Below are 27019 nucleotides of genomic sequence, written 5' to 3'. Positions count from 1 at the left end.
GGGTCGTAGCTGGAGGTCAAGTTCAAGTTCTTTATTTGGTTATTTCGGTAAAGTCACGTAGAAGGGAAGTAATAAAATAATGAAACTAAAACATAACAATTATTTTATTTTATTACGTAGAAGGGAAGTAATAAAATAATAAAAAGAAAACATAATAATTATTTTATTTTATTATGTTTAAATTTTATTATTTTATTACTTCCCTTCTACGTAATAAAATAAAATAATTATTATGTTTTATTTTTATTATTTTATTACTTTCCTTCTACGTGACTTTACCGAAAGAACCAAGAAGACGCATCCACTTTGTCCATTCTGCTCCTCACCCGCTCAATCAACACCGTAGTAACCAACTTGATTTTAAGTCTTCTTAGTTCTTTCGGTAAAGTCACGCAGAAGGGAAATAATAAAATAATAAAAATAAAACATAATAAAATACAATTCTCACAACGTTTCGGCCACAACGCAAGCAGCCGTCCTCAGGTGAAGAACAGGTATGTCGGAAAGACAGCGTCTGAATGAAACACCACCAAGCATCTACGTGACTTTACCCAAAGAACCAAGAAGATGAATCCCTGCAGTCACGAAAGCTTTAAATCGAATTTTGATTTGATGTGTTACCGTAGTAATACTTCTCTTGCTGCTGCTGCTGTCACTTCTCACGCCGTTGCTCCACTTGCAAATTCGTTCCCATCATCGTCGCCTCTTACCGCAAGCCTTCGCACAGAAGAAGCCGAGCTTTTGGCTCACACACACCATTTATTTCGAGTAAAACAAGTATAACCCCTAAAAACAAAGTTTTTCACTATAAATCCTTTATTTGCGTGGCGGCTAGAGTCCTCTCGTCCTCTGGCTTGAGATGGCTGCCACCTATGGGTCAGATGATTGCATGGCAGCATTAAGCAATTGGAAATTAAATATAATATTTTTGTCCTAAAAAGTGTAAAATTTAGGAAAAAAAATTTCACTACCATTCATTGTCACGCACAACGAGTCTGTGCAAAATGTCAGCTCGATTGGATCACGGGAAGTGGGTTAAAAAACGACCGAAAGATTTGCACGGTCGTAAGCGCGCAAGAAAGTGAACTTAATATAAAGGATTTAATAAGTGTAGGGTGGACGTTTGTTGCCAGCCGCTCGTCATTTGGTGCCTTTGATCGGCAACTGCGTTTGAATAAATATTCCGACAACCAACAGATGCTTACTCAATAATTCACGGTGAGTTTATGGAAGAACTTGGGAAAAAAGGCATTTTGTTTTCGCACTTCATGTCATATGCCTTCTTTTTGGTTTGTTACACACGGAATTAGAACAAGGATATCGATGGCTACGACCGATGTAGCATGTTTACATAAAAACCTTGCACTGCCAGTTCACAGACATGTGTGAGGGTCGCTCGCCCCCGAGATCCCTCCCTCGATAATGCCAACGGCCGGGCTAACATCGTCACTCGCCCCCCCCGCTGCTAGGCGAACCGCTGCTGAGTTCCTCACCCATGGTGTGGGAGCCGTCGCCCGAGGATTCCCCTCCCCCGCGGGTCCGCGTAGTAGGCATGGTCAATTACGTACGCGCACACCCACACACAGCTCTGCGCGGCACTCACTCAACACTGACCACTCACGTTAGGATCGCGCACCTGGGGTACGCCGATTACGCACGCCGCGAGCTTACGCATACACAGTACCACACGCGTTCGCACTTATAACACGAGATCACACGAGGCCACGATCAGCTATTAATGATTTATTATCCGCTACCTGGAACTAGATGTTAAATCAGTGAGTCGACGAGGCTGGCCTACGCTGATACCTCTGAATCTATTCTCTATTTATCTGCTATGATTATAATTCACCTCCTTACTCACTGTTAGGTGCTCACGGCGGTCCGTTGATCCCCTGCTCGCAGCGTACCTCGGTGCGTCTCACGGACGTCCGGGTCGCTGGGCTGGAGCTCGTGGTGTCGCCTGGTGCTGGAGTCAAGAGAGAGCCCGATTTCCCCTTTGCGCCCACTATTTATCCTCCCTACCTCAAAGGGATGTGGCTCTGAACAATGGGCTCGCGCCCCTCTGGCACGCGCACCGCGGTTCCGGGCGCCTGTGATATGCTAATTAATGCTCAACCTGCGCGGCGCAAATTCCAATCAATCCCTTTCTCACGCAGGCCCCCCCATTATCGCACTTTATGCGGCGGCGTCCGTCACAAAGGTGCGCCGTGGGAATTTGTGCACGGCTCCCCGCGTGACCCCGCTCTCCCGATTACTCATACTAACAGCCTTATCCTTTAACTCCCCTAACAATGGTGCCTGCGTGCCCGAGCGTAATTATGCCGTCCCTCCGCTCCCTGTGCGGGGGGTGCCTGATTATGCAATTCAGATGCGCTGCGTGTCTTCTAATAATGCTCCTCCATCACAATGCTTATTCCCTCTGCCTGCCCCGTCGATACTTGCGTGTGTGGGGTGTGTGGGATGCGTTTCACCCGCGGTGGCCGAGTGGCCCCTCGCTGCGACCTTGCAATCTTAAGGCCGGTCGCAGCGCCGCGGTGCAAGGTAGCGTCGGGGGAGGTCGTCCAATTCCCTGGTCGCCGGAAACCGTGAAAGTTTAATCCCGGTAAGGGCTTCTCGGATAAAAACCGGTCGGCCAGGTGACCTCCCCTAGGAGCTCTATGGGGGGGGGGGAAATGCGTGCGGGTGTGTTCATGTGAGGTGAGGTGAGGGGGACGCGGGGTCGGCTCCGTCGCTTGGTGGTGGCGAGGTCGGAGATGGGGCGCCTGCTGAACGGCTTCGTGGCGGCGGCATGACACATGTTGGTAGGGAACTGTCAAGAGCCATAACGAAACATATCTCGCCACACTTTCACAATCTCGAGCACAGGCAGCGCCACGGTTAAAGATGTGGTGCATCTGGGAGGCCCTATCGTGTGTATTTATGGTAGGAACCTCCTGGTTACACCAGCCCACAGGGGATTATTGTGTCCGTCCGTCGTGCATCCAAAAATGGGAGGGGTGGGGCTGGGTGGAGAGGGGAGGGTGGGGAGGAGCTGGGTGGGGAGGGTGGGGCTGGGTGGGGGGTGGGGCTGGGTGGGGAGGGGCTGAGTGGGGAGGGTGGGGCTGGGTGGGGGGTGGGAGGGGAGGGGCTGGATGGGGAGGGGCTGGGTGGGCTGGGTGGGGAGGGTGGGGCTGGGTGGGGGGTGGGGCTGGGTGGGGAGGGGCTGAGTGGGGAGGGTGGGGCTGGGTGGGGGGTGGGAGGGAGGGGTGGGGCTGGGTGGGGAGGGGCTGGTCACCCTGTGGTGCCCTTATAAAACTCAACGTTTAACCTACTCACGCCGGCTTGTGCCCGCCCTCACAGTCGGGCATATTTGCGGAATACACCACGCCGCCGTTGACCCTGGCCACCCAACGTTCCTACCAGCTCCCTCCGCAAGAATGTGTTTATGTTGAACTTGTTTCGCAGCCAACCGTGCTAATTGGAAAAGTGCGGGGGAAGAACAACAAACTAAACACAAAGCGCAGTTTTAAAGAAATGAGTTTTCAATTGAGATTTAAAAGTGCAAGGCTCCAGTTGCATTCTAACATTGGAAGGAAGAGCGTTCCAGACGGTCGCAGAAGCATATCCGAAAGCGCGCGATGCGGTGACCATCTTTGTTCGATGGCCAGCCAAAATCTGCCGCTGCGCGTAGGCCTCGGCAAGGTAAGAGTCTAAAAACAACGAGCCTACCTTTACCTTACCACAATACAATCACTCTACCCTACCTTTTACCCTTTAGCAGGTAAGGTAAAAAACGAGCCTACCTTTTACCCTCCCCTTTACCCTTACCCGTTGGCATGTCGACACCTTTACCCTTTACCATTACCCTTTCACCCAGTAAAAAGGGTACAATTACCTTACCTTGCCGAGGCCTAGCTGCGAGGATGAGCGGAGTTTGCCCGGTGGTGGTTTTATGTTCCTTGACGAGATCAGCGAGGTGTTCGTAGGTCGTTTGTGGAAAGCAGGCCACGTGTTGAGCTGGCAGGCCGCCCGCAGCATGCCCCCGCCCACTTGTACATAGCCACACCTACTCAGCCGCTGGCCCACTCAGCCATTGGCCTCTCCTCGATGTTGGCCCTACCCACTACCCAGCTGGGCCCCACCCCACCCTTTGTCCGTAACACGAGTCACGGATACATAAGCCAGGATAATTGTGGGAAAAATCGACATTTTTATAAAATGAGCATATTGGCGGTACACCGGTGGGGCGCAGTATAAAAAAATGTTTTTCGCAATCATTTTTTCTTTTCCAGTAATTCGCAACCGCCGGTCAGAAAATCTTGTGGGGTGGTGCGTCAAAATCAGTCCTCGTGATGTCGAAGCAGTCGGAACACGAAGCTTCACAGTCTGTTGCCGTATAGTAAGCACCCAGCCTCATAACGATTGGCTGCTCCGTGTTCCAAAGGCAGATTTGACTCTCGTGTCCGAGACTTGGTGGGACGGTTCCTCGATTCGTAGGGGCCCAAATCAACGGTCAACGTTAAACTTTTTTTTTGCAAGTGTCAGTAGACCGAGTAAACCTTCGAATCTCGTCAAACTTGGCGTTAGGAGTGAATTAAAGACCGATAGATTTACCGAATGAAATTTATGACCGGTGTATTATGTTGCACCAGCGGACTGCCAATACGCCAAAATACATGTCGGGGAAACGGGGACTGACTTTGTGAAAGCGGAATGTTTTGTAGCTTTTTAGCCACATTAGCAGACATTACCCTCACCCCCATAAAAAAACCACTGCGAGATATTTAAACTGTAAAAAAAGTGTTTATTACCAACACGTACATTTAACTCTTAAAATTCTACTAATAGTACAGTACAAGGGTTTTTTTTAAGTTTATCATGCCATCGCTTAACGAAGGGGACGCCGCAGGCAAGCGGGTCGGGTTAAGAGGGCATTATTCGATTCCGTATCAAGTGGTAGTTAAAACTTAACTTTCTTGCTTTCCGAAACATCCTTACATTCTTAAAATGCTGCACAACTAATGTGTAAAAACAAAAAAAAAACTGCATCTGTTTCTCGTTTTGCGACGCACAAGTTTGGTCGCCACGCTCGTCAGACAGACAAAAAAAAACGCCAACCTGCTCCTCGTCCTTGGGTCTATCAACGCCGTGGGGCATCCTGCAATCACAACGCTCAGCATGATGCCAGCACACCTCGGCGCCAATCCATCCTTGACGATCGAACACAAATCACAGCAATTCGCTGTGATTTGTGGGTCAAAGCAGGACAAGGTGGCTACCCTGGTAAATGGGCCGATTGTAATCGATCACAGCCAACGTTTTGACGTAAATACATGCGGAGAGGTCCCGCACTCCGCTTTTGCCAAGGCCTCCTAGTCCAGGAAGCCTCAACCGGAGAGTTTCCACCCGTTACGCGCACCAGCACAGCCTAATGCCATCATCACCCAGGCTCCCGGGCATCAAATCAGCCCGATACAAATGAAAGCACTGCACGCACGTGCGAAGAAGCAGCAGCAGCAGCAGCAGGGCACCGAGGCAAAGGCTTGGTCTACGAATAATAATAAAAGGCTATGGAAATGAGGTGAAAGTAATAAAATATTAGAAAATTGACAATTACGGTGAGCATTATCTTCACAAAGAAAAATGAATCCGGACAAGATTCGCTTCTCTTGTACCTCGCCCAGCCCAACAAAAAAACTTTCACAGACGGCCTCCAACTCCATCCCATCTATGACAGCGTCCCCCCCCCCCTCATGCCTGATCTCCGATTGCAAAGTAGTGTCGCTGCCACAGTCGTCAAGTGGTGAAGTTCCTCTGTGTGGAATTGTATCAAAAATCATAACATCTGCAAGCAGCGCGCACGTGTTTAATATGCATGTTTGGCACTGTTGGTTGTTACTGTGGGTTAGTTTACATGTGTGCAACGTCATTAGGCCGGCTCACTTTCTGCATTAAGCTGTGACAAGAAATCACACCGACAATCGTTTAAAATTCAAGTACAGTAAATTGACATTCAAAAGCTTTGACGCGTCCACGCATCATCGATCGCCCCGCACGTTTACACTGGAATACAGCGTCCGACCACCGTCATCTCTTCAAGAGAACATCCCCAGAGTGATTTGTGTGTGAACCCAGCCGCCACGTTCCGCTGGCAGTGGCTTTCCACTGGGGATGGTTAAACAGCGGCACACGTCCCGATCTCCCCCAGGTGGCACGACATCGGAGCACCGGGGGAGCGTCACCGCCGACGGCTCATCTCTTCATGGGCGGCATCTCGAGGCACAGCTTGCCACCGCCACCTGCTCCCTCTTCTGCCGGTCTCTTGCGGCCTGCGCCCGGCTAGATGGAGTTAAAGTGACACCAAGTTAGCCGACGTTACCGTTTGCAAAGACAAAGATCCCCCGTGTAGCCTTAATAGACTGTTGGGGCAAGTGCTGTTAGCGAGCACCTATGAAGGCTGGCACGGCACACGAGGGGGTGGGTGGCCAGCACCACGCCCGGCCGCCTTTGTCTCCATAGTGACGATGCTCACACACCGCACCCGGTACCCATTTGAGGCTGAGTCGACCTAGGGGAGGCCCAGGACCGGTTCAGATAATCGTCACCGGTGTAGGCCGTGAGCGGGAATCGAACCCGGGTCGCCAGGTTCGTAGCGCAGCGTAGCGCTAACCAGTACACTTAGCAGATGTTTCCATTTGCGCACGCACACACGCGCATACACCTCTTTTGCGCGTCTCTCTCCCCGTGGTCGCGTGGATTTTTCTCCGGGTCCTCCGGTTTCTCCCTCCGCATTTAGAATCAACGTCACGCGTTTGGAGTATTTGGCTGCTATAAATTCCCACGACAAGCCACTTCGTTGAGCTACCATTTATATTTCGATTTAAAGCTTTCGTGACTGCAGGGATTCATCTTCTTGGTTCTTTCGGTAAAGTCACGTAGAAGGGAAATAATAAAATAATAAAAATAAAACATAATAAAATTTCGATTTCAAAGCTTTCGTGACTGCAGGGATTCATATTCTTGGTTCTTTCGGTAAAGTCACGTAGAAGGGAAATAATAAAATAATAAAAATAAAACATCATAAAATAATTCTCACGACGTTTCGGCCACAACGCAAGCAGCCGTCCTCAGGTGAAGAACAGGTCTGTCGGAAAGACAGCGTCTGAATGAAACACCACCAGGCTTGGCAGTGTATGTTTAAGTTGGGTTGGAGGGGGAAGAGCGCCTTGACAAAGGAATTTGCATAGCCAGGTCGCTTCTGAAAAGAAGCTACACAGCTCAGTGGGCCTTACCTGGTGAAATAACAAACAGTTTAGTTTTAGGTGGTTTTGCAAAGGCTGCCGCACCAGCGCCTCCTCCGCTTCCTGCGACTCACCAAGAAGTTGGCCACCAGGGGTGGCGGCATCGCTCCACTCCCGGCTGCCATCAGCGACCGCGCTTTGTGGATCATTTCTTGATCCTTTGAGGAAACAGGCGCGGATTTTCGGCGAAGTCAATCCCTCATCCGGACGCAATCCGGCGTGAACCCGCATGAGCCCCCCGCGCGCCCCGTTCACCGGGGGCGGCCCAAGGATGGCCGTAACCCCGAACTCCTCTCACCTGTAACCAGCCGTGCCCCAGCGCCTGCTCGGTCGTGTAACGCCGCTTCACTTCAACCACCATCAACTTCCTCACGAGGTCTTCGGCTGACACGAACATTACACGAGTTGGGACTTTAGCAAGAGGACGGACGCGTTGACAAAAAAAAAGTGCCTTCAGATGCAATTAACTGGTCGCATCTCTAAGAGAGAGTAAGAACCGCCAACGCGCATGCTCTCTACATGAGTGTGTACGTGTGTACGCGTCTGTTACGCGTGTACGTGTGTGTTTTATGTGTACGTGAGTGTGTACGTGTGCACGCGTGTGTTATGCGTGTCAACCCACACCTGGACACCCTTGCACATGAGATGCTCCATCTCAGGTGATTTTCCCGGTGAAATAATTTAAGGATTCTGTTATTGCGTGGGATCTGCATGATTATCGACTGCTACACAGGATACTGTAGTGTACGTATGTACGTATGCATCTTACCTTCTTCCGAGACATTTTTCCATAGATCCTCAGGGAAGTCAAACGTCCCAGTGCAGATCTGGTCGTGCACACTCATCTCCCCAAACTCCTCGCTGAACGGGGGGTAACCACTCAGGCTGTTGGGACACGGACCACACGTCGACACGTCGATACGTCTGGCGGCACGGCGCGGGAGAACGGCGCTCACCCTCGCTCCACAACCACAACACGCGTCTTGACTAAAAAAAAAAATAGAGGCATTGGAATGTTTGGCCATCGTATGTTCATTTTAACAACGGGAGGAAAATATTCTACCTACGTGACTTCACCGAAAAAAACCTAACAATATGAATCCTTGCAGTCACGAAAGCTTCCAATCTAGAATTAATGTGGAGGAAACCCAACACAGAACAGGGGGAGAGAATACAAACACCACACAGAACCCAGGTCCTTCTGCGCCACCCTGCAGCCGTGGCGTATTGCATCATACTGTGCGTTTCATGGTAGCGCAGCGGCTAACGCGTTGTGCTATGAACCCGGCGGCCAGAGTTCGATTCCCGCTCACACCCAACACGAGTTTGGCACGAGAGAGATAAAGGCGTCCGGGCATGGTGCTGGCCGCCCACCCCCTCGTGTGCCGTGCCGGCCTTGATAGGCGCTCGCTAACGGCACTTTGCCCCAACAGTCTATCCAGGCTAAACGCTGGATTTTTGTCTTATTCTTCATGCACAAAAATTGGACTGACCAATTAAACACGTCGCAGACACATCGTCTCACAGGGGGCGAAGTCAAGTGCAGGACACTGGCAGCAGGGCGGCGCTACCACCAGCAGGAGCCTCCCCCGCTAAGTCGGCAGTCGCGACGCTCGGTGAAGCGGCGAGCGCCGGCGAGCCAACCAGGAGACGAAACGAATCCGCGGAGACGCACGAAGCGGCGCCGTCACCCCTTTCGCGAGGGCGACGCGGAGTTACACCAAGGATTGAACTGAGCTAGTTGGCAAAGGCTCGCTGAGGGAGGGGAAGGGAGGGAGGGAGGGAGGGAAGGGAAGGAGGAAGGAAAGGGGAAAGGAGGGAGGGACTCGAGCGGTCACCATATGAAGAGGAGGACACCCAGGCTCCAGTAGTCCACGGCGCGGGTGTAGCCGCCCAGGCCACAGGAGGCCAACACCTCCGGGGCCTGGTACGCGGGGGTTCCGCACAGCGAGCGCATGAGGTACTGCTCCCCCACGAAGCGCGACAGCCCGAAGTCCGACACCTGGCGAGGAAGAGACGCACGGCACGAGGGGCGCTGACCCCTAAGCGGCAGAAGGGCATCGCTCTGTAGCTCCGGAGAGTTTATTTGTAGAAATTAAACATCCTCAAAGAACGGAAATAATAAAATAAAAAATATATATAAAATAATAAAAATATCAAATAATAAAAATATTAAACAATAAAATTCTCACGACGTTTCGACTGCAACACAAACAATCCTCATCAGGTGTGGATGTCACACCTGATGATGATTTTATTATTTCCCTTTCTACGTGACTTTACCGAAAGAACCAAGAATATGAATCCCTGCAGTCACGAAAGCTTTAAATCAAAATTCAAAAAATAGTTTCAGTTCATAGTTTACATTCTTGGACCTCTGATGAAGTCATCCTGAGTTAGAAGTGGAATTTCAGTTAGGCTTTCACTTCATTTTTTTATTCATCAAAACATTTCAACTGAAAAGTTCCTTGAGATAAAACATCCCCTTCGCAAAGACGGTCAGCTGGCAAGTGACACCTACTGTATGTACTGTACAGTATCCCCTCATTATCCACGAACTTGCTATCTGCGAATTTGGCTCGCCGCGAATCGCATCTGGAAGCCGACATGAGAGCATTGCGAGAGAAAATCATGAGATGTGATGAGAGAGAATGTGATAAAGTAATGACGTAAAGTGATGGGAAAGTGATGGGAGAAAAAGCGATGAGATAAAGAGATGAGAGAGAAAGAAAGATAAGAACTTCTACAAGCTTTAGAAACATTTTTGTGTTGTGATAATTTTGACGTATTTAGTAGTTCATTTATGTTTTTATTTCAGGTAATTAATTAAAAATATCGCAGGACATTATACACAAAATGTGCTACTCACTAGCATCTCCAGAACGTATCCCTTGCGCGGATAACGAGAGAATACCGTTAAACACGTGTGCGCATATTTTAGAACCCGTAAGCGTACTTTGTGCTCATAATCGAGGTTTTTGGGTGAGATCGCGTCAATATAAATGTGTCGTTAAACCCAGCGCCACCATCTGACAGCCAATGAGTGAGGTTTGTCAAGTAGACAAAACATGCCAATTCGTTACTAGTACAGCACACCGGTGTGTTGGAAAGTAAACCGACAAAAATTTTATTGGTCGCGAAAGCCTACGTGTTAAACACACTTTGTGTTCATACGCACAACGTCACATGATGGTAGTGGGGGTGTTATACAACGATCCTCATCCGGACATTTTGTCTTACGAGAGGAGAGTCCTCGGAGGTTCGTTAACCGCGGCCGACGCGCCCAAGCCGTGCGCGGCGCGGCTCGGATAGCTGCACCTCGACTACACCGATTGCCGATCGCCCGCAGGCGACAAGTCCTTACCTTGACGAGGCACTCCGCGCTGTTGGAAGACAGCAGCACGTTCTCTGGCTTGAGGTCGCGGTGCGTCACCCCCTGGCCGTGGAGGTACTACAACGAGCCCGGCACACAAATTAGCGCGGGTGAGCGACCACCACACAGAAGCACGCGAGCGACGTTCCAGCCAATCGTGGGCCTGCGAGCTCTGCGAATCTGCCGCGCTTGCCGCGCGTTGCAAGAGGGCGAGGCTTCAGCGCCGCGTCGCCACCCCTGGGCGCCCGTCGTGCTGAACGGGGAACCAGAGGTCGCAAACGGGTTTTGATTCCTTACCCGTACCCGTACCCGGCCGCACCAGGGTCGCAAACGGGTACCCGTACCCGGCCGTACCCGTACCCTACCCGTACCCGGCCGGGTACGGGTAGGGTACGGGTATCGGGTACCTGATTGCGACCTCTGGGATGAAGCCATGTTGCAGGCGCGGCTGGGTTGATTCTAGGAACTTGAATTGTGAGAAGAGACAAGACGTTGGGAAATGAGTGACAAACGGTTACTCACCAGTGACTCACGGCCTACCCGTACCCGGCCGCACCAGGGTCGCAAACGGCTACCCGTACCCAGCCGGGTACGGGTAGCCGGGTATCGGGTAGGGTACGGGTATCGGGTACCCGGTTGCGACCTCTGCGGGGAACCCACGCACGGACTGCTACGCTACACGAGGAAGCACGCGTGCTCCGTACTCAAGGCGAACGAGACCCGACTGATATTTTCTGAACATTTCAGAGGAAATTCACCTCGCCCGTACATTTTCTCGCAAAACGGCACTTTTCTCCAACCGTTGATGGCAGCTTCATTCCACGGTGTTTTTAATTTTCACGCGAGTGGCACAAACATATGCAATGCAAAGTTATAAAAAAAAAACTAAAGCTGAAGAATCAAAAGGCTAAGTGGCACGAAGTTGACGCCAGCAGACGGGTTCATTTATATTTACATCCCAAAGTGGACCTTTGTTTTTTGTGCAACTGCCAAACCACCATTTTGTCCACATTTCTAAAAACGCCGCAGCGCCCCAGTGCAGCAGGCCCCACCACTGCAAGGGAGCACTTACTTGCACAGCCAAGACCAGCTGATAGAAGATCAACTTCGCATTGTGTTCAGGAAGAGCACCCTTCTTCACCCTGTTGTAAAGTTCACCTCCCTCCATTCTGAAACGAAGACGGAAACATCGACCGCGCGTGTCCCGGCTAGGGCCGCGTTTCGTTCCACACGGGCATCCACTCCTGACAGAAGGCAACGACCAGTGAAATAAAACCATGCGATGATCAACATCATCGTCATCAGCCACAATCGATCCACTGCCGGACGAAGGCCTCCACAAGCCCGTTGGCTTCGCAGTGCAAGCTAAAGATCCCGTCACTCCAGTTCAAGAAGGGTTAGGCCATTGTGTACTGGCATGACGGTTCGAAATTTGAAAAATGCTTGCCAATGATTCGACTTGGAAACACACGACAAACATCGCACCCGACAGCTGTGAAAACCTGGCAGGCCCCTCCTGACAAAGCGTTACGAGACTCAATGAAGGCTTTCCTGGGTAAACAAGCAGAGTAGTCTTCTTGGTTCTTTCTGTAAAGTCACGTAGAAGGGAAATAATAAAATAATAAAAATAAAACATAATTATTATTTCCCTTCTACGTGACTTTACCGAAAGAACCAAGAAGATGAATCCCTGCAGTCACGAAAGCTTTAAATCGAAATTTAAGCAGAGTAGTAGTAATAATAATGGTGTTTAAAAAGCAAATCTAAAACATTTTGTGGAATTCCACACAGACATGAATGGGCAAAACCTTATCGGGAAGACTACAACCAATGTAGCAACCTGCACCATGGAAAACAGAGGGCCACGCAACAAACAAAATACTTACAGCTCCAGCACCAGGTAGAGCGCGTCTGCAGAATCGATCGCATCTTCCAGCGTGATGATGCACGGCTGCAGCACACGCGTGAGTCACAACCGTCAGGCAGCGTCAAAATGCGCCGAAAACATGTTTTTTTTTGCACTTTAAGATACGGGAACCCAAGAGACATCTCGCCACGGTGGCGAGGTGCTAACGACCCCGCCTGGTATACAGGTCGTGGGTTCAATCCCGACCCTGATGCCTGTATATTTTGGAGTTTGCATGTTTTCCACGTGATTGTGTGAATTTTTATCCGGGCCCTCCAGTTTGTCCCCTCCACAGCTAGAATGTACACGCGTTTAGAGGATTTGGCCGCTATAAATGTTTACGTGATAAGCCACTTCCCTTGAGCTATCATTTGTGACAGTCACGTTCGAAAAAATTAACCCGTAAAAACAAAGTTTTTCACTATAAATCCTTTATATGCGTGGCGGCTAGAGTCCTCTCGTCCTCTGGCTTGAGATGGCTGCCACCTATGGGTCAGATTATTTGCCTGCCACCATTAAGCAATTGGTAATTAAATATAATTTTTTTCCTAAAAAGTGTAAAGTTTTGGAAAATAAATTGTCACGCACAACGAGTCTGTGTGCAAAATGTCAGCTCGATTGGATCACGGGAAGCGGGTTAAAAAACGACCGAAAGATTTGCACGGTCGTAAGCGCGCAAGCAAGCAAGTGAACTTAATATAAAGGATTTTAAAAAGAGATACGTGGTAGCTCAGTGGTGGCCTTTCCTGGTAGAATAAACCAGTTTCAGTTGAAAGCTACCCCACGCAGCGCCGCCGCACTCACGTGCTTGAGCTTCTTGAGAATGTCCGCTTCTGTCTTCACATCCCTGCAGGAAGACTACCGAGCAGAGTGGCTTAGCGGGGGGCTTTGCTGTTGTTGTGCCTGTGTGTGTGTGTCTGTGTGTGTGTCTGTGTGTGTGTGTCTGTGTGTGTGTGTCTGTGTGTGTCTGTGTGTGTGTGTGTCTGTGTGTCTGTGTCTTTGTGTCTGTGTGTGTGTGTCTGTGTGTGTGTGTCTGTGTGTGTGTGTCTGTGTGTGTGTGTGTTTGTCTGTGTATGTGTGTGTGCCTGTGTGTGTGTGTCTGTGTGTGTGTGTCTGTGTGTGTGTGTCTGTGTATGTGTGTCTGTGTGTGTGTCTGTGTGTGTGTCTGTGTGTCTGTGTGTGTGTCTAGGGGGGGAGCGGTGGTGTAGCGGTTAGCGCGCTGCTCTATGAACCTGGCGACCCAAGTTCGATTCCTGCTCACAGCCAACACCAGTGACGATTATCTGAACCGGTCCTGGGCCTCCCCTAGGTCGACTCAGCCTGAAATGAGTACCTGGTGCGGTGTGTAAACATCGCCACTGGGGAGACAAAGGCGGTCGGGCGTGATGCTGGCCACCCACCCCCTCGTGTACAGTTCCGGCCTTCATAGGTGCTCGCTAACAGCACTTGCCCCTACAGTCTGTTAAGGCTATACGGGGGATCTTTGTGTCTAGGGGAGGAGCGGAAGTGAAGTGGTTAGCGCGCTGAGCTACGAACCCGGCGACCCGAGTTCGATTCCCGCTCACCGAACAAACCAGGGACGATTACCTGAACCGATCCTGCGCCTCCTCTAGGTCGACTCAGCCTCAAAAATGAGTACCTGGTGCAGTGGGGAGACAAAGGCGGCCGGGCGTGGTGCTGGCCGCCCACCACCTCGTGTGCCGTTCCAGCCTTCATAGGTGCTCGCTAACAGCACTTGCCCCGACAGTCTGTCGAGGCTACACGGGGGATCTTTGTCTTTATATCTAGCGCAATCACTTAAGTCGCACTGAGAGATGCGGTGCAAGACGCGATATCGACGGAGCGAGAGGCGCTGGGCTGGGCGTGTTGCCGGAAGAGACGATGTCCGTATGGTAAACTTCTTTCTCACCGCCAACCTCGCCAAGCGGGGCAAGGGCAACAAGATGGCCGACGGTCAAGACAAGGGGACAATGGCAGCCACAGGAGGGCACGGGAGAGGACCGCCCCCTCGGAGACGGAGCGATGAGATCACCGAGCGAGGCTGCGAGAGACATCGCGACCGAGCGGGAAAAGCTTTCGCGTGGCACAGCACCGCCGCCGCGGGTCACAGGACGGCCGCAGGTGCTCCTTGCGAGCGGCACTCCCGGCGACACGCGATGGGGGAGGGGGGCCCACGTGGGAGAGTGGCCGTGAGCGTGCGGCACGCCGAGAAAACCGAGCGCTGCACGGAAGCAGAGGACGCGCGCCGACAGCGAGAGAACAATGCGGGCACACGCAGAGCGCGTGGCACAGGCTGGGGTCGCGTCACAAAGACCGTGCCCCCCCCCCCCCCCCCTTACTTGTGGGATGGGCAGGCCTCTCTTTGGAACGACTTTGATGGCCACCTTCTTTTCGCTGCCCTTGTGGAAAGCCAGCTTCACTTCTCCGAACACGCCGCTGTCACGGAGAAACCGAGTCAGCGAGGGGACCGCGGCGACGGTGCTGCACCACCCGAGCCTCATGCGTTTTCGCACGGGGAAATCCCCGCAGAATTTGCTTGCTCAGTAACAATAGTCAACTCAAACTAAACTATAGTAGTAGGTTTTTACCCTTTAAACTGGTACAAAACTGACACCTTTATACAAGGCATCATGTTTGCAATAACCACAACACAAGTAGTAAAAATGCAAACAAAAAGAAACAACTCTGATGATGATAATAATATGCACTGTCCTTGAAGTTGATTGGTCCACACCCGAGACGGCTTTCCTTAGAGCCTAGTCTCCATTGGTGTTGGACCAGATGACACCAGAAGGCGTACTCAAACTAAACTAGTTTTTTTTATATTACCAGGAAAGGCCCACTGAGCTATGCAGCTCCTTGTCACAAGTGGCCTGGCCACAAACGATAGCAGAAGCTAAATGCTCGAAGCGCACGTTGATTCTAAATGTGTCGGGAAAACCGGAGGACCCGGAGAAACATCCACGCGACCACGATGAGGGAGACAAGCATACTCCAATATACAGGGGGCTTCAAAAAAATGCTAACACTTCTTGCAACCACACCACGATGAATGTGCTTCCGGGCTCTGGAGACCACCTGGAGAAGATTCCAGGCACGCGTTGACAATGATTGCGAACAAGTGGAGACTCTTTGACTTTTTGAAGCGATAAACAAACATTTGTTATCATCTTCTTGGTTGAGAACAATGCAAGCAGCCGTCCTCAGGTGGAGAACAGGTCTGTCGTGAGAATTATTTTATTATGTTTTATTTGTATTATTTTATTATTTCCATTCTACGTGACTTTACCGAAAGAACCAAGAAGATGAATCCCTGCAGTCACGAAAGAAGCTTTAAATCGAAATTTGTTATCATGTTACAGTGTATTGCCCGTTCTTTTTCCAATTAAAAACGATAGTCCCATGTAAGTGTTAACATTTTTTTTGAACCACCCTGTACACAACAAGCGTCAGGGTCGGGATCAAACCCACGACCTCCTGCACACCGGGCGACGGAGTTAACCACCGCGGGCGCCCCATGCGGAGCAAACCGTATCGGCATCGTGTACGGATTCCTCACCCTCTGCCAGCGTGAACAGGGGTGGCGACGCTGAACCCGCCACGCCCGGGATGACCGTGCGTGCGTGCGTGCGTGCGCACATACCTCCCGAGGGTATGCGTGATAATGTATTTCTTCTTGATTTCCTCCGGCCAATGGGACTCTTCGTATCTTTCCAGGTTGCTGAAGACGAACGCTGCGACGGTGAGAAAGGTGGTGTGGGCGGTTGGTGAAGGAGGCAGGAGGCAGAGGGAGAGTGGAGATCAAGTGACGAGATAAATGAGCAGACAATCTGCCCCCTTCCCATATAAAAATATATATTTTTTTCATAATCAACGTTTTTCCACACGACCACGGAGAGAGACAAACTCCAAACATACAGGGGTCAAGGTCAGGATCGCACCCACATCCTTCCTGTATACCAGGCGAGGCAGTTGAACACGTAGCAGGCTTTCGCGACCAATATTATTCATAATCAACGTTTTTGGGTTAGATCGCATTATTTATAAATGTGTCGTAACCCTCCACCACCTGACACGGCCAATCAGTAAAAAAGTGTCACGTTGACAAAAGACAAATAGTTCACTGCTTTAGCCCACCGGTGTGTTTAAGCGTGAAACCACAACATTTACAATTTTTGAGTACGACGTTTCGCTGGTAATTGCATCCAGCATCATCGGGCAATTCGTCAGAATGGTGAGGCTCTGCTGTGTCTCCCGTTCTTATATAGAGCAGCAGCAGGGTGACGTCATCATTTCTAGATTTGAAGCTTTCGTGACTGCAATGATTCATATTCTCAGGTTTTTTCGGTAAAGTCACGTAGGTAAAAACATTAAAATTAATTAAAGTAAAATAAAACAAAACAAAAATAAAATTCACGACGTTTCGGAGGCAACACAAGTCTCCGTCATCAGGTGGGACCGTCACAGCCGAATTAGCTGCATCAAGTGAAGCAATGATTCAAGATGTAATCCCTTATAAGCAAGTTGAAGGGAGGTGGAGAGGGGGAGGGGAGAGCTTATCAGGCTGTGGTAGCCAATGAATGGAAACGTATCGGGAGGGAGGAGGAGCGGTGATCAAAGACTGCACGCAGTGCTCAACACAATGAATGGAGACGTGTCGGGACGGAGGGCGAGCGGCGATCAAAGACTGCACGCAGTGCTCAACACAATGAATGGAGACGCGCCGGGACGGAGGGCGAGCGGTGATCAAAGACATCACGTAGTGCTCAACACAATGAATGGAAACGTGGCGAGCGGTGATCAAAGAACAATGAAGAGATTACTGTTAAACACTGTGGATGTTAACACTCGGTGAAGTAAATTAAAATAGTGCCTGTCAGATAAGATGGTCCAAAAAGTGTAATTAAGTCTTTTTTGCGTGGTTAATAACATATTTCATTTTTTTATTTTTGTTTTTTTATTTTTGTTTTGTTTTATTTTACTTTAATTAATTTTAATGTTTTTACCTACGTGACTTTACCGAAAAAACCTGAGAATATGACGTCATCATTAACTCATAAATTTTCTTTTACACATCCAATCAGCCACACAGCCTTCTGGGAGTGCGTCATTTCAGCAGGATCACAGGTGAATGGCTGGACCGGTTTTAACATTCAGTCTCTCATCAGCGCTGCTGAGATCACGCACTCCCGGAAAGGCCGTGTGAACTGATGCGTAAAAAATATAAAAAAAATTTTATCCGGGCAGTGACAGGCATGGGAAGAAGAAGGCAGCGTCTGCTTGGTTTTCATGGCACTGGAGTGCCACTGTTAATGACGACGCGAGTCAATGAACTCTGTCACGCGGCAGAGGTCGCAAACGGGTTTTGATTCCTTACCCGTGCCCGGCCGCACCAGGGTCGCAATCGGGTACCCGTACCCTACCCGATACCCGGCTACCCGTACCCGGCTGGGTATCGGGTAGGATACGGGTACGGGTACTCGATTGCGACCTCTGGGATGAAGCCATGTTGCAGGCGCGGGTGGGTTGATTCTAGGAACTTGAATTGTGAGAAGAGACAAGACGTTGGGAAATGAGTGACAAACGGTTACTCACCAGTGACTCACGGTCTACCCGTACCCGGCCGCACCAGGGTCGCAAACGGGTAGCCGGGTATCGGGTAGGGTACGGGTATCGGGTACCCGATTGCGATCTCCGACGCGCGGTGACGTGCGGGTGAGCGGCCTCGCTGGGGATATGCGCTCACTTCGTGGCGCATTACCTCTGTGCGTGGCCAAGGCGATAGAGATCTCCGCGTTGTTCGTGAGCACGTGCCGCTTGTTCTTTCCGACCTTCTCGCCGTTGATGTACGTGCCGTTGGAACTGTAGTCCTCCAGGAAAACCTCTTGGCCCTGGCAGAGGCAACATTGACAATTCACCCCGAATTAAACCCAACGCACGTGGAAATGCAAATCAACAAATATTGGCCGTGGCTCCCCGAAGCGCAGGTCGCCAGGCTACGGCGCTTTTCTACGTGCAGGCCGACGTGAAACGCCCTGCGCACACAGCGTGCCCGCCGCCCCCCCCCCCCGGGCTGTCTGCGAGAACTTCCCCTCCGGCAAAAAGAATTGGGAGAAAAAAATTCCGAGCGACAAAAGCTGCTGAATGGAGCCTGCGAGGAATCAACCCCCCCCACCCACCCCGGTAACCAGAACCGGGCGAATCTCACGGCCACGAGATAATTCCACGTCTTATAATATCCCCGGCCACGATCTAGCCGCTGCTCAATATCACTACCCACGTGATCGATCGCATCTGACGTTAGAAACTGCCGTCCCTCAACTCTCCGATCACGTACCGACCGCTCCCCTTGCAACCTAAGCGTGCGTGAGTGTGTGTGCACCCTGTATGTGTGTGTGTGAGTGTGTGTGCACCCTGTATGTGTGTGTGTGAGTGTGTGTGCACCCTGTATGTGTGTGTGTGTGTGCACCCTGTATGTGTGTGTGTGTGAGTGTGTGTGCACCCTGTATGTGTGTGTGTGAGTGTGTGTGCACCCTGTATGTTTTGTGTGTGAGTGTGTGTGCACTCTGTACGTGCGTGCGTGATCGTGTGTGCACCCTGTATATGCGGAAGTGCTTGGAGCTGTAGGCAGAGTAGAGGTCTCCCAGGCAGGCGCGGATGTGCGGATCGTTAAAGCAGACGGAGCACGAGGGGGCCCGTCCAAACAGGTATTCCTCACACACCAAGTCTAGGCGACAAACACGGAGCTCGTTCACATCACGTAACACACAACACACACACACGCAGTGCACATAGCACACACACACGCGCAATGCACGTAACACACACACACGCAATGAACATAACACACAACACACACACGCAATGCACATAACACACAACACACACAATGCACATAACACACAACACACACACAATGCACATAACACACACAACACACGCAATGCACATAACACACAACACACACACACGCAATGCACATAACACACAACACACACAATGCACATAACACACACAACACACACACGCAATGCACATAACACACAACACACACAATGCACATAACACACAACACAAGCAATGCACATAACACACAACATAGCTCATCGGATTCCTCCTCCTCCTGCAATCTAAATATTCAGATTCTGATTTACCAACGTGATGGTCATGTGATTGTAATTGCGTGACTGTAAGCATGTCATTGTAATCCTGTTATTGTAATCGTGTGATTGTAATCGTGTGATTGTAATCCTGTGATTGTAATCCTGTGATTGTAATCGCGTGATTGTAATCCTGTGATTGTAATCCTGTGATTGTAATCCTGTGATTGTAATCCTGTGATTGTAATCCCGTGATTGCAATCCCGTGATTGTAATCCCGTGATTGTAATCATGTGATTGTAATCATGTGATTGTAATCCCGTGATTGTAATCCTGTGATTGTAATCCTGTGATTGTAATCCTGTGATTGTAATCATGTGATTGTAATCCTGTGATTGCAATCCCGTGATTGTAATCCCGTGAATGTAATCATGTGATTGCAATCCTGATTGTAATCCTGTGATTGTAAGCGTGTGATTGCAATCCTGTGATTGCAATCCTGTGATTGTAATCGTGATTGTAATCGTGTGATTGCAATCGTGTGATTGTAATCGTGTGATTGTAATCCTGTGATTGTAATCCTGTGATTGCAATCCTGTGATTGTAATCCTGTGATTGCAATCCCGTGATTGTAATCGTGTGATTGTAATCGTGTGATTGCAATCGTGTGATTGTAATCGTGTGATTGTAATCGTGTGATTGTAATCGTGTGATTGTAATCGTGTGATTGCAATCGTGTGATTGTAATCGTGTGATTGTAATCGTGTGATTGTAATCCTGTGATTGTAATCGTGTGATTGTAATCATGTGATTGTAATCCTGTGATTGTAATCGTGTGATTGTAATCATGTGATTGTAATCGTGTGATTGTAATCCTGTGATTGTAATCGTGTGATTGTAATCGTGTGATTGTAATCGTGTGATTGCAATCATGTGATTGTAATCGTGTGATTGCAATCCTGTGATTGTAATCCTGTGATTGTAATCCTGTGAGTGTAATCCTGTGATTGTAATCCTGTTATTGTAATCCTGTGATTGTAATCGTGATTGTAATCATGTGATTGCAATCCTGTGATTGTAATCGTGTGATTGCAATCCTGTGATTGCAATCCTGTGATTGTAATCCTGTGATTGTAATCCCGTGATTGCAATCCCGTGATTGTAATCCCGTGATTGTAATCCTGTGATTGTAATCGTGTGATTGTAATCCTGTGATTGCAATCCTGTGATTGTAATCCTGTGATTGGAATCCCGTGATTGCAATCCCGTGATTGCAATGCCGTGATTGCAATCCCGTGATTGCAATCCCGTAATTGCAATCATGTGATTGTAATCCTGTGATTGCAATCCCGTGATTGTAATCCTGTGATTGTAATCCTGTGATTGCAATCTCGTGATTGTAATCCCGTGATTGCAATCCTGTGATTGTAATCCTGTGATTGCAAGCAATCCCGTGATTGTAATCCTGTGATTGTAATCCTGTGATTGTAATCCTGTGATTGCAATCCCGTGATTGTAATCCCGTGATTGCAATCCTGTGATTGCAATCCCGTAATTGCAATCCTGTGATTGTAATCCTGTGATCGCAATCCCGTGATTGTAATCCTGTGATTGCAATCCCGTGATTGTAATCCTGTGATCGCAATCCCGTGATTGTAATCCTGTGATTGCAATCCCGTGATTGTAATCCTGTGATTGCAATCATGTGATCATGTGATTGCAATCCCGTGATTGTAATCCCGTATTTGCAATCATGTGATTGTAATCCTGTGATTGCAATCCCGTGATTGTAATCCTGTGATTGTAATCCTGTGATTGTAATCCCGTGATTGCAATCCCGTGATTGTAATCCCGTGATTGCAGTCCCGTGATCGTAGCCGTGCGACTTTAAGTGTGCGCAGCGAGACCGCGAGCGCGGCACGGGGCCCCGCACCCAGCGTGGGGAACGCGCGGTGCGTCGAGTAGAGGCGGCCCCAGGGCTTGGGCCCGGCGGCGTCGCCCTCCCCCTCGCCCAGAGAGGGCAGATCCTGGCTGGGCAGCGTGTCCTGCGTGCTCTGGGTGCCCCCCGAGCTGCTGCTGCCCTCCGTGCCCGAGCTGCTGCTGCCCGGCGGCAGACTGCCTCCGCCCCCGCACGTCGCGTTCTCCGCGCCGCGAGCCGGTCCCTCATCGGGGGCCCGCGTCGCCGCCGCCGTCGCCGCCGCGCCGGGCCTCGCTTGCGTGCCGCCGGGCGGCCTGGCTTCCCGAGCCGCGAGGGGAGCCGACATCCCTCGGCGGAGAGGTAGCGGAGGAGGTCCCGAACCGACCGGCGTCCGCGGCTCCTCCGGCCCTCGTGCGCGCGAGGCCGCAGGCCACCTTCTCTGCAAACGAGAGGCACGCGGCGTCTCTCGGTCAGCCTGGAGCTGTGAACGCGGGGCACAGCGACGGGGCTCGGCGCGATGCCGGCACCGGGTCTCGGCACGAATCAATTCCCGGCACGGGTCACGCCAATCCCCCGGCCGGGACGGGTGGCGACCGTGGCCTCGGGTGATGTGGGAGAGGCTGCCCACGGGAAGCAGAGCGACAGGGCTGACTGGGACCCAGGGCAAGGGGCTCGGGGCAGGGACCCCGGGGGTAGAGACCGAGCAGCAGCTAGAGCTGTGGGTGGGCGCTATGCAGAGCAAGTGGCACAAAGTAGGTAGGGGTAGGGAAGAGCCCCCCACTTGGCAGGAAGAGGGGGGGTGAACACCAGACTCTAGCCCCCCCCCCCATGAAAACAATATCTCAGACCAAATCAGCAGCAGCTGACAGGAGCGAGTCCTGTGTAAACATCTCTGGCAACAAGCTTAATTTTCGATTTAAAGCTTTCGTGACTGCAGGGATTCATCTTCTTGGTTCTTTCGGTAAAGTCACGTAGAAGGGAAATAACAAAAAAAATAATTTAAAATTCTCACGACGTTTCGGCCACAACACAAGCAGCCGTTTTCAGCGCTCAATTGGTTTGAGCGCTGTCTGTCAGACAGCTCTGTTTCTTCACCTGAGGACGGCTGCTTGTGTTGTGGCCGAAACGTCGTGAGAATTTTATTTTATTATATTTTATTATTATTTTATTATTTCCCTTCTACCTGACTTTACCGAAAGATAAAATGGAATAATAATAAATGAAAATAACTAAAGTAATTTAGTTATTTTCATTTATTATTCTATTTTATTATTATTCAATTTCAAATAACTAAATTAATTTAGTTATTTTCACTTATTATTATATTTTATTATTATTTTTACCTACGTGACTTTACCGAAAAAACCTAAGAGTATGAATCCTTGCAGTCACGAAAGCTTCAAATCTAGAATTTACCGAAAGAACCAGGAAGAACAAGCTTAATCTTTACATTAAAAAGCACGCGATTTTACAACGCTTCCTGTGGATGTTGGACTAACGCGTGGAACACATCGCGACAGAGTTAAACGCCGCAGGCCGAGAGTGAACTCATGGGGGTTTGATTCAACTCGTGGCAGGGTCAACTCACGGCCCAGTCAACTTGTGTGTGAGTCAACTTGTGTGTGAGTCAACTCGTGTGTGAGTCAACTCGTGTGTGAGTCAACTCGTGTGTGAGTCAACTCGTGTGTGAGTCAACTCGTGTGTGAGTCAACTCGTGGGTGAGTCAACTCGTGTGTGAGTCAACTCGTGTGTGAGTCAACTCGTGTGTGAGTCAACTCGTGTGTGAGTCAACTCATGATTGACTCATGGGTGAGTCAACTCATGAGTGAGTCATGGGTGAGTCGAGTCATGATTGACTCATGGGTGAGTCGAGTCATGTATGAGTCAACTCATGATTGACTCATGGGTGAGTCGAGTCATGATTGACTCATGGGTGAGTCAACTCATGATTGACTCATGTGTGAGTCAACTCATGGATGAGTCAACTCATGATTGACTCATAGGTGAGTCAACTCCTGGCCGAGTCAACTCATGGCCGAGTGAGTCAACTCATGGGTGAGTCAACTCGTGTGTGAGTCAACTCGTGTGTGAGTCAACTCATGATTGACTCATGGGTGAGTCAACTCATGAGTGAGTCATGGGTGAGTCGAGTCATGATTGACTCATGGGTGAGTCGAGTCATGTATGAGTCAACTCATGATTGACTCATGGGTGAGTCGAGTCATGATTGACTCATGGGTGAGTCAACTCATGATTGACTCATGTGTGAGTCAACTCATGGATGAGTCAACTCATGATTGACTCATAGGTGAGTCAACTCCTGGCCGAGTCAACTCATGGCCGAGTGAGTCAACTCATGGGTGAGTCAACTCGTGTGTGAGTCAACTCGTGTGTGAGTCAACTCATGATTGACTCATGGGTGAGTCAACTCATGAGTGAGTCATGGGTGAGTCGAGTCATGATTGACTCATGGGTGAGTCGAGTCATGTATGAGTCAACTCATGATTGACTCATGAGTGAGTCGAGTCATGATTGACTCATGGGTGAGTCAACTCATGATTGACTCATGTGTGAGTCAACTCATGGATGAGTCAACTCCTGATTGACTCATAGGTGAGTTCCTGGCCGAGTCAACTCATGGCCGAGTGAGTCAACTCATGGGTGAGTCAACTCATAATTGACTCATGGGTGAGTCAACTTGTGCGTGAGTGAACATATGGTAGAGTCAACTCACGGCCGAGTCGAGCCGTGTCTCCCCACCCACACACGGAGCTCACCACCACCACTTCGCTCCTCACCCCTTAGTCCTCACCCCGTGCGGAGCCGATCGCGACTCCGCGCCTCTCTCCTCCTGGTGCCCCAAGTCGCTGCTGCTGCTGCTGCTGTTGTTGTTGTTGTTGTGTCGCCGTCTCGCGCTTATTGTTGTTGCTGCTTTGTGGTGCTTATTGCTGTTGTCTCACGTGGTCGTCTCGTGGTTGTGTGGAGGTTGTGGTCTCGTGGTGGAGGTTGTGGAGGTCTCGTGGTGGTTGTTGTGGAGGTCTCGTGGTGGTTGTTGTGGAGGTTGTGGTCTCGTGGTGGTTGTTGTTGTGGTCTCGTGGTGATTGTTGTGGAGGTTGTGGTCTCGTGGTGGTTGTTGTGGAGGTTGTGGTCTCGTGGTGGTTGTTGTGGAGGTCTCGTGGTGGTTGTTGTGGAGGTTGTGGAGGTCTCGTGGTGGTTGTTGTGGAGGTCTCGTGGTGGTTGTTGTGGAGGTCTCGTGGTGGTTGTTGTGGAGGTTGTGGAGGTCTCGTGGTGGTGGTGGTTGTTGTTGTTGTTGTGGCTGCTGCTGTTTCGTGTCGCCCGCGTGGCCGCGCAGGCCCAGGACCATGCATAGTGACGTCACATGCGACGAGATGCGAGTCAAGGCGGATCACTCACACTACTCACACACTACTCACTCACTACTCACTCACACACACACTCACTCACACACACACATACTCACCTACACACTCACTCACACACTCACTCACTACTCACTCACACTCACTCACCTACTCACTCACATACTCACCTACTCACTCACATACTCACTCACTCACACACTCACACACACACTCACTCACACACTCACTCACACAATCACACACTCACTCACTACTCACTCACACTCACTCACCTACTCACTCACATACTCACCTACTCACTACTCACACACTCACTCACTCACACACACACTCACTCAACTACTCACTCACTCACACTCACTCACCTACTCACGCATTCACTCACCTACTCACACACTCACCTACTCACTCACTCACACACTCACTCACTACTCACACACTCACTCACACACTCACGCTACTACTCACACACGCAATCACTACTCACTCACACAATCACTCACACTCACTCACTCACTCACACTACTACTCACTCACACACCTACTACTCACTCACACACACTACTCACTAACACACTCACCTACTACTCACTCACTCACACACTCACTCACTACTTACTCACACACACTCACACACACATACACACTCACTCACACTACTCACTCACACACTCACTCACACTACTACTCACTCACACACTACTCACTACTCACACACACCTACTACTCACACACTCACTCAAACACACTCACACTCACTCACACACACTTACACACACTACTCACTCACTCACACTCACCTACTACTCACTCACCTACTACTCACTCACACTCTCACCTACTACTATCACTCACTCACACACCTACTCACTCACTCACTCACCTACTACTCACTCCTCTACTCACTCACACTCACTCACCTACTACTCACTCACACTCACTACTCACACACTCACCCTCACTCACCTACTCACTCACAATCACTCACCTACTCACTCACATACTCACCTACACACTCACTCACACACTCACTCACTACTCACTCACACTCACTCACCTACTCACTCACATACTCACTCACCTACTCACTCACATACTCACTCACATACTCACTCACCTACTCACTCACTACTCACTCACTCACCTACTTACTCACATACTCACTCACCTACTCACTCACACTCACTCACCTACTCACTCACCTACTCACTCACATACTCACTCACCTACTTACTCACATACTCACTCACCTACTCACTCACCTACTCACTCACCTACTCACTCACCTACTTACTCACATACTCACTCACCTACTCACTCACACTCACTCACATACTCACTCACCTACTCACTCACATACTCACTCACCTACTCACTCACACTCACTCACATACTCACTCACCTACTCACTCACATACTCACTCACCTACTCACTCACATACTCACTCACCTACTCACTCACATACTCACTCACCTACTCACTCACATACTCACTCACCTACTCACTCACACTCACTCACCTACTCACTCACACACTCACTCACCTACTCACTCACATACTCACTCACCTACTCACTCACACTCACTCACATACTCACTCACCTACTCACTCACATACTCACTCACCTACTCACTCACATACTCACTCACCTACTCACTCACACTCACTCACCTACTCACTCACATACTCACTCACCTACTCACTCACATACTCACTCACCTACTCACTCACACTCACTCACATACTCACTCACCTACTCACTCACATACTCACTCACACTCACTCACCTATTCACTCACCTACTCACTCACATACTCACCTACACACTCACACACTCACACACTACTCACTCACACAATCACACACTCACTCACACTCACTCACCTACTCACTCACATACTCACCTACTCACTCACTACTCACACACTCACTCACACACTCACACACACACTCACTCACCTACTCACTCACACTCACTCACCTGCTCACACACTCACTCACCTACTCACACACTCACCTACTCACTCACCCACACACTCACTACTCACACACTCA

General features: G+C 50.0%; 1 protein-coding gene across 3 annotated transcripts; it reads right to left on the bottom strand.

Annotated features, from left to right (window-relative positions):
• Positions 1–4781: 4781 nt before the first annotated feature.
• Positions 4782–24656, bottom strand: CHEK2 (checkpoint kinase 2). 3 transcript variants are annotated; one of them, XM_078862696.1, is made up of 15 exons: positions 24315–24656; positions 21596–22019; positions 19159–19289; positions 18324–18453; positions 16206–16296; positions 14902–14998; positions 13367–13420; positions 12543–12607; positions 11729–11825; positions 10648–10734; positions 9122–9285; positions 8053–8168; positions 7582–7667; positions 7358–7441; positions 4782–6321 (listed from the first exon to the last, which is right to left on the bottom strand). In XM_078862696.1, the coding sequence occupies exons 2-15, from the start codon at positions 21924–21926 to the stop codon at positions 6235–6237; spliced, it is 1620 nt and encodes a 539-aa protein (XP_078718822.1). In that variant the 5' UTR covers positions 21927–22019; positions 24315–24656; the 3' UTR covers positions 4782–6234. The 3 variants fall into 3 exon arrangements, with proteins under 3 accessions (XP_078718822.1, XP_078718821.1, XP_078718823.1); XM_078862695.1 differs by having other exon boundaries at positions 24379–24655; XM_078862697.1 differs by having other exon boundaries at positions 24393–24655.
• Positions 24657–27019: the final 2363 nt, after the last annotated feature.

Source organism: Lampetra fluviatilis, chromosome 14 (genome assembly GCF_964198595.1).
Source record: "Lampetra fluviatilis chromosome 14, kcLamFluv1.1, whole genome shotgun sequence".
NCBI classification, from domain to species: domain Eukaryota; kingdom Metazoa; phylum Chordata; class Hyperoartia; order Petromyzontiformes; family Petromyzontidae; genus Lampetra; species Lampetra fluviatilis.
The sequence above is the reverse complement of the archived record's forward strand: the minus strand, read 5'-3'. Positions and strand labels throughout refer to the sequence as shown.

Coding starts and splice junctions, on each gene's coding strand:
- CHEK2 (XM_078862696.1), bottom strand. CDS start 21,926: ATGTCGGCTCCCCTCGCGGCTCGGGAAGCCAGGCCGCCCGGCGGCACG. Junction 18,454..19,158: donor AGCACTTCCGCATATACAGG/GTGCACACACGA, acceptor TGCCTCTGCCAG/GGCCAAGAGGTTTTCCTGGA. Junction 8,169..9,121: donor GGTGTCCTCCTCTTCATATG/GTGACCGCTCGA, acceptor GTGTCCCAACAG/CCTGAGTGGTTACCCCCCGT.